The sequence below is a fragment of the Phaethon lepturus genome, unplaced genomic scaffold (genome assembly GCF_000687285.1).
Source record: "Phaethon lepturus isolate BGI_N335 unplaced genomic scaffold, ASM68728v1 scaffold9747, whole genome shotgun sequence".
NCBI classification, from domain to species: domain Eukaryota; kingdom Metazoa; phylum Chordata; class Aves; order Phaethontiformes; family Phaethontidae; genus Phaethon; species Phaethon lepturus.
The window spans coordinates 80,120-91,594 of NW_010554056.1; the positions used below are offsets into that span (position 1 = coordinate 80,120).

General features: G+C 43.9%; 2 protein-coding genes across 2 annotated transcripts in view; one reads left to right on the plus strand and one right to left on the minus strand.

Moving 5' to 3' along the window:
• Nucleotides 1-8,740, plus strand: part of UBE2F (ubiquitin-conjugating enzyme E2F (putative)) — an 86,768-nt gene extending 78,028 nt beyond the window's left edge. Inside the window, exon 9 of the mRNA XM_010291701.1 lies at nucleotides 8,388-8,740. Within this exon, the coding sequence (XP_010290003.1) occupies nucleotides 8,388-8,438 (51 nt within the window). The 3' untranslated portion in view covers nucleotides 8,439-8,740. The remainder of the gene's footprint in view (nucleotides 1-8,387) is intronic.
• A 1,370-nt stretch (nucleotides 8,741-10,110) lies between these two features.
• Nucleotides 10,111-11,475, minus strand: part of RAMP1 (receptor (G protein-coupled) activity modifying protein 1) — an 11,958-nt gene continuing 10,593 nt past the window's right edge. The window contains exon 4 of the mRNA XM_010291702.1: nucleotides 10,111-10,138. Within this exon, the coding sequence (XP_010290004.1) occupies nucleotides 10,111-10,138 (28 nt within the window). The remainder of the gene's footprint in view (nucleotides 10,139-11,475) is intronic.

The following is an 11,475-nucleotide window of genomic DNA, read 5'->3' on the forward strand; positions in this document are numbered from 1 at the left end:
AGTGCTTTTTTCCCTTTACCTTTGCTTCACTGGCAAAAAACAGAAAGTTTGCGGAAGCATGAGGGAAATGGTTCCTGCTTAAGATCTGAGAATCTGAAACAAATGGATGTGCTGCTTCGTGCTCGGCGGGCTAATGCTTCGCTCTATCTTTGCAACAAATCTTAGACTTCTCCCCAGGGCAGTGTCCTGGCAGGCAGGTCACTACTTCTCACATCAATTCTGTAACCTACCTATATGTACAGATATTTTTCAAAAAAAGGTCCAAAACTTAGTGTTTCTCTTCTTCCCCACAATGCTGCTTTTTTCCAAATAGTTGCAGTAAAAACAGCAGTGGTGGTTTTGGGGTGGTTGTTTTTTGGTGGTGTTTTTTTTGGTTTTTTTGTTTTTTGGTTTTTTTTAACCCTGCAGTCAAAATTCCACCATTTTTTCCGCCTAGGACTTAGCTACCAAAGAGATCTACTAAAGCATTTTCTCACCATTTTGCAAAATCAGAATTGCTTGATGTCTAGAAACGGTGTTTAAAGTCTGAAGTAGAGAACACAGGCTGTGAAAATCCATGCAGTTTCGACTGCACCTGCTAGGCTCGGGAGCCTGTGGGAGATACCTGTGTATAGGTTCTTCATCCCCCACTCTTCCCTTTCTTCAGAGAATTAAAATTTAATTACAGAGCTTGGAAAAGTCTTCAGCTGGTATAGGGGCTGAGCTAAATAAAACAGTGACAGGGAAATGATAGCAAGGCAGGAACATGAATTGGAAAAACACCACATACTTGAGATTTTTGTATTACTCAAAGATTTCATTCAGCTCCTTTTTAAATGGGAGTGGGTGTGTGAGTTGATGGGTGTGAATAGTCATTATTTCCTGCAAGATGGAAAAGAAAGAAAAGGTCGCTTTAAATATACTTCATAGGGCTAATGAATAAATCTACCTGATTATTATAGCCTCCTCCTAAAGCTTTGGCTGGAGCTGAGTAACGTTCCTGGTGCGCAGAAGATCCCTTTACTAAACTGCACTTTTAAGTAAAACTGCAAGTAAGGTCCTGACAGAAGTTGTTTGGAGTTTAACCTTTGGGATAAGCTTTGGATTAAAATAGTGTTCTGTTAAAATAGCACTATTATTGTTGTTGTTGTTGTTGTTGTTGTTGTTGTTAGTTGTGTAAGTCTAACGCAAAGGAGGGAAGGGCAGGAGCAACTGAGTATTCTTGTGATTTTTTTTGGTCTCTTTGAATTTTACAGAATTGTAAATCTAAACGACGTGAAGGTGGATCAGAGTTTGTCACAGTATCTGGGTTGTTGTAGTCACGATTGAGGGACAGATGCAGTACGCTGCGCGTTTTCGTGCAGGGACTCGCCAGCCTGGCCTTCAAGCCCTTGGGGGCTTGAACACAGCCCCCAAAGAGGGGGGAATAGTCTCTGGTCTCTAACGTACTTGAGGGCAGAAACTGAGGTCAATATTGTGAGTAGGAAGAAGAAAAATTTTGCCAAATACTGCAGTGTGTGAAGTGGTACCGGTACTGGTTATATTAAGGATAATGAGATGAATCTGCTTTGTTTTGGGTTTGTTTTTTTTTTTTTAGTTGTGTAAGTCTTATGTATACATTTGTTTTAAATTAAAAAAATTAATTCCTGCGATAAAGTTTCCACTACAACTTTTCCAAACTTCTCTGGTAGCTGTCACGGAGAAGTATTGTGTTTGCTTTGATAACTGAGCAGATCTTCCTTCTTTTTCAGATTAAAATTTAACAGCAGACAAGCAGTTAATTAGTACAACTCAGTGCAGTAGAAATTGTTGAAAAAATAGAGTCTCCTCTCTTAGAGGTGCCAAATTGGGTCAAACCCCAGTTTTTTAAAAGTTACCTAGTTCCTGAGTGCGTGCTTCAGTAAGCTTTTACAAATTGTAGACCGTGATTCTCGTCTGGGGTTTTGGGGTGGGCGTTTTCCTTTTGTTTCCATAATTATCTATATATCGTCTCCCAAGTGCTCCTCAAAGATAACCAATTTGTCACAAATTACCACTCTGGCCACGTACTGGGGTTGTTTATACTTTCAGTGTAAAATACCTTGTAGTAACAACTTTTTATAGTCTGCCATATTTTTTTAATCTCATTTCAGTGTGGCATGGTTTTAAGACGAGCAGCTCGTCAGTTGAGACAGAAATGAATTGTTTTAGTATTACATCAGTCAGTATTTTTTTTTTATCTAAAGCTAATGAGATAATGATTTGCTTCTTAATATTTTCTTAATACAAATCATTGCATATATCATGCTGTCTGGTAAGAACATACAGTACAAAGGAAAATCATGAAATCAGTTGTTTGAAATTGATGTCTTTGGCCAGAGTTCTTACTAAAAGCAAATATATGTCCTGAAGTGCCACATCCACACATTTTTTTTTTTTTCTGGAAGTGTTCAAAAAACGTGTGGATGTGGCACTTCAGGACATGGTTTAGGGAACATGGTGGCGCTGGATTAATGGTTGGACTTGATGATCTTGAAGGTCCTTTCCAACCTAGTGATTCTGTTATTCTGTGATATACATATACACCCTCATATATATATATATTTAAGGTTGTTTGTTAAACGTCTTTGTATAAATAAACCTTCTTTGTTTAAGGACAAAAATACACCCAGGAGAAGTTCAATGGGATGTATGTTTTAACTTTATGGTCTGTGCTGTAACCCAGTTTTCAGCTAATGATATTATGAAATACATCGTGGTTTTATATTCCATACTTTTCATCCACCGATGGATTTTGAATTTCCCTTTGATTGATTGTCCCCATATGATTTTCATCAAACAAAGCAGTGATTTGGCCAGCATTACTCATGCAGCAAATACTTCCCGCAGGGCTACTCATGGATCGCTCTTTTCTCCCTTTCACCTCCCCGCAGCTCAGGGCAAAGCTGCTTTGGGTCTGCTCCAAAATTGTAAAAACTCTCCTATTTTAGACGATTTCTTCTCGTACTTGGATTTGAGAACTGAGAACCTTCAGAGCTGGGCTTCCACCAGGGTCTTGTTTATTCAGGGTCAGGACTGGGATGGGACAGGGACCTGGAAGGTGGGGCAGTAGGGGACATGCTGCAGCCCGGTGCCTGGGAGCAGTAGGGGTGGCATGTGGGGCAGGGCATCCCTCAGTCCCCACGGAGCTGTGTCCGGGCTCATCTGTACCTCTCGGCATCCAGCTGGAGCTGGGAGAGAACCTGCTGTGCTCTTTTGGAGTATGCTTAGAGTTATGATGCTTTGTTTTGTATACATTTTTATTAGTTTCCTATTTCCAGCTGATCATCATATACCTTTTTTTTCCCCTTAAAAGATATGGGGAAGGCATTTGTTGAATCATATACTCTGATACTTGTAGTGTCCATCCTGTTACTGTGCTGCGTGATGGGATGGCCGTTGTGCAAAGGGGATACTGGCATTGTCTGAGCTTCGACTTCTGCCTACAAGGTCTGCCAAATTCTGCCTAATTTAGGTCCCTGAATCTCGTGACTTGGTTTGCACCGAGGAAGTCTGTCTCCTGGCTTAGCACCAGGCACTCTGCCCTGAACAAGGCAAGGTGGCAGGTACTGCTCCCAGATAGAAACCCAAGCCTCACTCCTCCCCACCACCCAGCACATCTCCAGAGAACCCAAGGGCAGTTTTCTCTGCCTCTTACTCTATATCTTTTATGTTGAAATTTGTGAAGGAAAGACTGTACAGTGAGGTTGATAAACGATGGTAGTTTAAAATTAGATTTCCCCTTGGAAAAGGTGGTATTTCCAGCGCTCACTGATGGCCTGTCAGGGCTTCATAGCTGGCTGAGTCGTTTCGGATGAAGTTTCATGCGTTATAGCGTCAGTGCTTCTGTAGTAAAGTGTCACAGTAACACTCAGCCCTCTCCCCCTTCATCAGTCTTTAGCCTGACAACTCCGAGACGTGGGCAAGTCCTTCAGTGTAGAGGCAGGCAGCTGTGCCTCCGACCCAGCTAGCAGTGGGACGTGGCCGGCGCCCAGAGGGACGTGGCAGGAGCCCCGCTGGGCAAAGCAAGCACCGCCATCAGCGAGATGAGCCTTGTGGCAGGAGGATAAATGGTCATTGATGTGAACTGCTCTGATGGTGGGGGATTTCCAGCAGCAAACCTCCTGATTCTTCTGCCTCTCAGCATCAAGACCGCGGGAGGTGGTATGCTTTTTCTCATCGGTGTCTGTCTTGGCATCAAAGGATGGATGGGGCTCAGGGCACTAATGAAGACTTGGGGGTGGGTACAGTTCTTTGGAGTCTCCTGCAGAAATAATCGGAGAAGGAGGCTCCCTTCAAGTGGGTAGGCTTTGTTTTTTTAATAAGAGTAGGTGTTTTGCACAACTTGCTTTCTGGCCCATCTTTCTAGTAGTCGTACGCTTAGGATCTGTCCTTGAAGGGAAGCTAAGAGAGGGCAAAATGCACTGCTTTATGTCGCAGGGAGTATCAGGACAGGTATGTACTGCATGGCGATGGGTGCTTGCACACGCAACAGCCATGTGTCAGGTGAACAGCGCATCTCCAGATTCACTTCCCATGAAACAAGTCCCTCTTCTTTCCCTTAGCATTCCTAGCAGGATTTTACATGTGCCTCTTTATAATGCAGAATATGTGCTGCTCTGATTTAATTTTTTTGCTTCTGATTATTCAGCACCACACGAAAACAGATGTGCAGGTAGAAAAGTGCCCCCCGTTAATCAGGAACTGTTAAGCCGTATGGCATGCGAAGATGGAATATTACAGCTACGGGATGAGAACGTCCTGTTCAGCAGCCAGGTTCACATGCTGTGTTACTGTGTTAACATAATCTTGCCAACGCTGTCAGTTCCTTCATCTGGCGAGTCAGCCTAAGTGACGGCATGGATTTCTGGAGCCTTCCTTCTTCGCTGAGGTCCTGCTTCTAAGTCAGTGCCAAGAGCCCATCTTCCCATTTGAAAACCTCGTAAAGTTAGGGGTGAAAAACTGGAGGATGCTCCGAGCTGTCTGTACTGCACTGCTCTTAGATTTTATAGATACAGTGAAGATGCAGTTGGCCCTATTGCATGTCCAGTGGTATTTCTTAGCTTTGTGCCCAATTTCTTTTAGTGACCTATCTCTCAGAGAAACACAAGCGTAGGAAATAACATGCAATCAAGCCCTCAGTTAATTCATTCGCTTTCCACTACATTGTGGATTGTAACTAAGAGTCTTAGCGACCCTGGATGGTTGTAAAACAAACAAAAAACTACTAGGAAGTGTCGCTGTTTTGGTTAGTCTAAAAGATCAATGATATTGCCAAGGTAGGTCTTTGCCTTTTTGTAGCTAGCAGCCTTTTCTTTAGCTCTATACCCCAGTAGCACCATGAGTCCAAAAGGCTTCATTTATCAGGTGCAGTGTTGTGACTGACGTGCTTTGGTGCTGTGACTGCACAAGGACAGGTTGACAGCGAGTGTTGCTGCTGCGAGCGATGGGTCCATAATACCGAGAACAACCACCGTAACCAGTAAATGAGAGGTTTCCAGCATCGTTTGCCGTTATAAGTAATTATTCTAGTTTGCATCAACGTAGTCCACAATGTATCAGCACTGAAAACAAATCCAAAATGTCACTTTTCTTTTGTTTCTGTGCTGTTTTAACAGACTCGAGGTACCTAGAGATTCTTCTTGCCTGAGGCAGCCTGAGAGCTGGAAACCACTCTAATAGATGTGTTATTTATAAGTAGTTACTCAAAAACACTTTAACGTGGCACTTGGCTATCGGAACTGTCGTCAAAGGATTGAAGTTGCGTGGTATCTGAAATCTTATTTAAAATGAAGACAGCATTAGCTCTGTAGCATTAGTTTCTCATCACGCTTGGCGTACGGTTGTACGAGTATGGAAACGTGTGTGCTTGCAGCAGAGTTAAGTCACTACGCAGAATATTGCCGTTAGCAGGTGCCATGCTGTGCCAGAATAGCTGCTCCTCCAAGAAGTGCAGGCAGCCAGTCTCATAGGCCTCTAAGGAGGAAAGGGATTTCTGCAGCCCTAAAGAGTTGGTTTCTCTCTGCACCTGGGCTCCTACTGCCCGATGCTGAGGTGTCAAGCATCTTACAGTGATTTCCTGTAATGGATGCTTGTAATTTATGCTCTCAGCTTTTATTTCTTCCAAAGCACAGATCTGTACCTCTCTTGAGAGGAGCCATTAGCGGTGGGTGTTTTTTTCCCTAAAGTGTGCGTTTATACTTTTGTTTCCATGCCTGTGATATTTTTGGCCTTAACCCGTGTTTCAGACTTCTTTGAGATTCAGAGCCCTTTGCATATAGCTCATGGACATCTCTCTGATGCACTTTACCAGTTGGAAAATGAAATCACAGGCAATGTTTCTGATGGATCATTCTTTGATCCTTTGATTTTGGACTTTAACCATGAGATAACCTTTATCCTTTTGCCGGTAGAAAAACTCACCAGCAGAAAACCAAGCCACCATAAAAGGGAGCTGATCAGGAGGTGTTTGAACCATGGTGCTGGGGCCAAGGAAATACTGCTGCATTCCAAGGCTGGCTCTAGCAAAAAGGCTAAATTACTGCTTTATTCTGGTGTGATGTGATGTCCAGCAAATGTTTTAGTGTCACTGTATTGCTAAGTCAAACTGGCAGTGCGTAGCTGATCAAGACATGAGGGGAAATTAAAATTTTTTAAAAAGGGGGGAACACAGCTGATGAAGACAAGATATAAATAGGCAAAGTTATCGGGGCGGGGCACGACGATGACATTTTAGCTTTGGCGATTTCCAGTTCCATTTTAAGTATCTTACCATATCTTTCAAATTTCAGAATGGGTTACTGCATGCCCCTGCAAGGGAAGGTAGCTCTCTCCCTGTTTTGAAAACAAGCTTCACAGTTAAAAGCGACTACTCGCTTCTTTTCAGACCTTCTTAGCAGTATTAGTACAAAGTCGTGGTGCATATAGTGCAGTGCTCAATCTACTGTTATCAAAAAAGTAAAAAAGACGCAATGTTAAAGTCCTTGAATAATGAATGGCCAGTATTTACAGGGGGCATTAAACTCAGGAACTACTGCTGCTGTGTCTGTAAACTGCATTTTATTCAGCTCGTTGCTGAGTGGACTGTACCAGAACGCTCAGTGTGCCTTCGAAGGGCGTCATTTTATGCATCGGGAAACCTGGAGCTGACGAGTTACGTTGCTTAGAGCAGGACCGTGCCTCGCTGCGACCCCTCAGGTCCTGGCAGTGAGACTTTATGCCCCTCCTAGTGAAAATAGAGCCTTGACTTGGTGGGGAGAGGATTTCAGTGCTTCCATGGCCCCTGCTCTTCAGGCAGCTCCAGCGCACCAGGACACTGCATTGAAAACCTCTTCATCTCTTGGGTGCGCTGTTTTCTTTCTTTTTCTTTTATTTTTTAACATAGAGATGAGTACATTAATTTCCCAGGTTTTCTAGCTTTATATTCTAACCAGCAGACAAAACTGGGAGGTGGAAATCAAGCAAGCAGCACTTTGCTCTGAACCCCCCCACGTGAATCTGGAGCGCAGGCCAGTTGGTGTGTTTGTGTTGTACATATTTAATAACAGGCTGTAAGTGTCTGAGGCAAGGTTCAGGCTCAGAATAACATTACAGGAATGTAGCATCTGTCTGACATCCGGGCTTGGACAAGGATCAAATGAGGAAAGTATGTCAGAATTTCTCTCGCTCAGCATCTCTGTGCTTTATAAAGATAAACTACCAGAAATCTGTGCTTTTCCATAGATACAGAGGTTATATAATAGTGCCGTTACATTTTCTGTGGAGGGCTAGAGGTGTAAGCACGTTTCCGCTGAACCACTTTAACAGACTTGGCTGATGAATTTTTAATTCTCTAGGCTATAATAAAGGGGGGGGGGGCAGGAAGCAGTGATTGATTACCTGCGATATTGTGCACTTACCAGGGGAGGACGGAATGAGTATTTGGGACAGAGCTACCTTCAGGCATGCAGCTTTGTAAGAGTTCCTGCTGTAGCCTTGCCTCTTTTACCCAAAAGAACAGCTTCCCTTCCTTCTCTAAAGCCATGGCCAGATCTTTGCTGTGTGGTACCTACTGCTCGCTGGGACCCTGTCTCCTGGCACCAGCAACCGGTGAGACAGGCTGTTTGTGGTCTATGTTGGTAGCTGGTGATGGCAAACTCTTTGTTCAGCTCAGTCCCCAGAGGAGACCCCCGGCGGAGCGCGGACATCTGCTTGCACGGACTCGAGCGGTCACCTTGGTTCTCATATGCCACGACAGAAACGTGTACTGGGTCTCGGGGAGAGCGGCGGGCCTTCCACCTGATGGAAATTTGACCCTACCGGTGCTAATGGGGGAATCCACCACCGCTGCAAGTCCTACGTGAGTCCCTCTCTGACATGCTTGGGGTAATTCTGACTGTGCTTTCCTCTAGGAGGACTTTCGGAATAAAGTTGAAGATTACATTAAGCGCTATGCGAGATGATGAAGGGAGATGGATAGCAGGACCATGGCTTCCACACTAGAGTTGTCCTTAACTTCAACAACAACAAAACCAGCCCGGATTGTACTAGTCCTGTGTCCATGTTGTACTGAAGAAGAAAACTAACTTCATAACTTGTCCATGTTAAAAGAAGAGTTCAGCATAAATACAGCAAGAAATTGTGTATGTTGGTTGAAAAAGTCGTTTGCTTACTTTTAAAAATGTTTACTCTTCTGAACTGTACTGTATATCCTGTTGATGAGATATGCTTGAGAAGTTAAAAGAAATCACTATTGAAATTGTAATTACACCTTTTTTTAACTCTTGCCTAGTTTGGAGGGGGGGAAGGAAAAAAAAAAACAACCACCAAACAGAAAAGGTGGCGTGGTTTTGGAACGCTTCAAGTTGGCAATAAAATGGTCTCCTGTGAACCAAATCACAACACTGTTGCCTTTGATGAGCAGAAACAATACAAGCTTCTTCCAAAAGTCATTCAAGTAAGGCTTAGAGCTTGCCAGAATGCAAGTGCTAAATGGAATTCTACTTCTGGTATTGAAATTCTTGATGATATTTAATGTAAGTATGTTTTTGTCACATGTTTGGAATTTTTACACTGTTATTTTCGGCTCCTGTTTGGGCTACAGGTTTTTTTTTTGTTGTTTGTTTCTGTTTGTTGTGTGAAGTAGTTAAAAGAAATACAGGCTAATCTGTAACTTAAGTAAATGTGTAGTATTAGTAAAATTATATATATATATTATATATATTATATATTTCTGTGAAAATTTAATGAAAGGGAGATTTTTTTTTTTAAGAAATCTGCCTTTGGCTTTCCAATCTGGATGTGGCGAGGGACGTTCATCAGACGCCGTTCCATCTGATGAAAGTAAATTCAAGCACCGTTACCTGGAGAACACCTAATTGTGTTCTTCAAACTTCTGCACTGCAAGTGAATGACTAATAACGCAGCCAAGAATAATAATGCACTGCACCCTCTTTTAAACACTTGTGCGCGCCTGGCTTTTTTGGTAATTTGAAAAGATAGGACGCTATAATTTGCCTTTTCTGTAAGTAGCTGTGTATCAAACACCTAGTATGCGCAAGCAGAGATCCTTCAGAAGAGAGTAGCATGTACCTTGGGAATCACTGCGGAGGAAACGCCACGAGAAGTCTTCTGCCTGTTGTGTGCTGGAGCTTCCCGCTGCTCACCCGCTGACCCGGGCGATGCCAGGGCCTGCCGAGCCGGCGGGGCGTTGGCGTAGCCTCAGAGACCGAAACGCGTTTCGCTCGTGGGATCACGCAGAGGAGGTGCGAGGGAACCGATTTCAGCTTTTATAAATAGATAAACCATAGAAATAAATGTTTGTGTGGTTTCATACAGAGCAAGTATGTGTGCGTAATGCTCGGGCATTGACTGGTGGGGTTTTTTTATCCCTTCAAATGATGATGCTTCATTCTTTCCTCTGCAGACACTGAAAGGAACCAAAATTGCCTCCATCATTAGCATGGCAGAGCTGGGGTGCAAATTTTAAGCAGGGTGCAGCCTTGCTTGTTAAATTCTTCCCTGTGCCTTTCCCTTACAGCTTCACAGGCTCCTGTACGCGTTACTGGAGGTCTAAGAAAGCAGGGAAATGAAACGCAGAGCTTGGCGTGCAGGAGGGGAGCCTTGTCGTGAGCTTCATCTTCGGATAAAGTTGCCACTGTGTCTATTTATAAAGAAACACGGATCAGCGTATTACTTTAAGCAGGCAACTGCCATGAGACATTTTTGCTGCCAAAATAGTAATGTCAGGGAAGGTAAGGAATAAAACGCTTACAAAAATAGAAAGGTTGGAAAATGCATCTGGTTCTTGCTATCAAATAAGAAGGATTCTGTTATTTTTAAGCTGAAAACACCAAATCGGTTTGCTTTAAGGAAGCAGCTTTTTTGCTGTAGTGGCACGCTGGTACCCTCATCACCTTCCATCCTTCAGCAAGAGGGGTCAGAGTCCCTGTTTCTTGTGCGGTCACCTGTCCCTGCCTCCCTGCTCTTGCCTGGAAGGCACTGCAGGTGTAGCTGGGGCAGAGCGCTGGGAACAAGCTGTGTCGGGGTGTGCAGCAGGCTTGGGGTACCAGCAGCCCCTGTAAGCACACAGCTAGGGCTGCAGTCACCAAAGCCCAGTGCAGTCCTGTAAAATCCCTTTGCCATGTTTTTGCTTACCTAGAGGAGATGAGCAGAATATTCAAGCTGGGATACTGTTAAATACTGTAACAAGAAGGCTTAAGCATCAGCTTCTGCCCATCCAGACTACACAGTGGAAAAATATGACACCTCATCCTAGAAGAGCTCACAGTCCAGGGAAATAAACGGAATTATTTTTTCCTGAATGCAAAGAGCTGGGAGTTTTTAATACACATATCTTTTTATATGTATGTATTTGTATAAATGCAACTAATCTATACTCTTTCCAGCCACCCTCGATTTCCACCGCTGACCGAAGCCCTAAGCTGGGGTGCCGCCGGGGGCACGGTTGACCACACGTGGCCAAAATGCTCCTATGGAACTGTCACGGGGAGCTCATCCCCATCCTGCACCCCCACAAGCCCCCTGCAATGGTGGAATGCAGACTATCCTATATGTCCCCAAAGCATCACCTTCCCCTGCGGCCAGTCAGTGGATGGAGGCTGGCCAGCATGTGCAGGAATCGGCTTCTGTAACTCCCGTGCAGCTTTTGGAACAATCTGCTGCTTCTTCCTTGCAGCTTTTTTTTTTTTTTTAATATATTTTTATCCAAGGCAGGTAGCTGTCTTTCCGAAAACCTCTTCAGCTCTTCCTGGCTGCAGGGCTGTCTCTGGAGCCCTGACTGCTTGCTGTCAACTAATGCTGATTTTTTTAATTGTTTTTTTTTTTTAATTCTTCAACTGCTCCTTGACAAAAAAAAAAAAAAAGCCCCAAATATCAAAATGGCAAAGGAAAAAAATGCTAGTGTGTCCCAAAAGAGAGGAACAGGAGTCAGGACCGGGCAGCAGGCAGCCTGGCGTGGGCCAGGCTGGGCATCCCGCT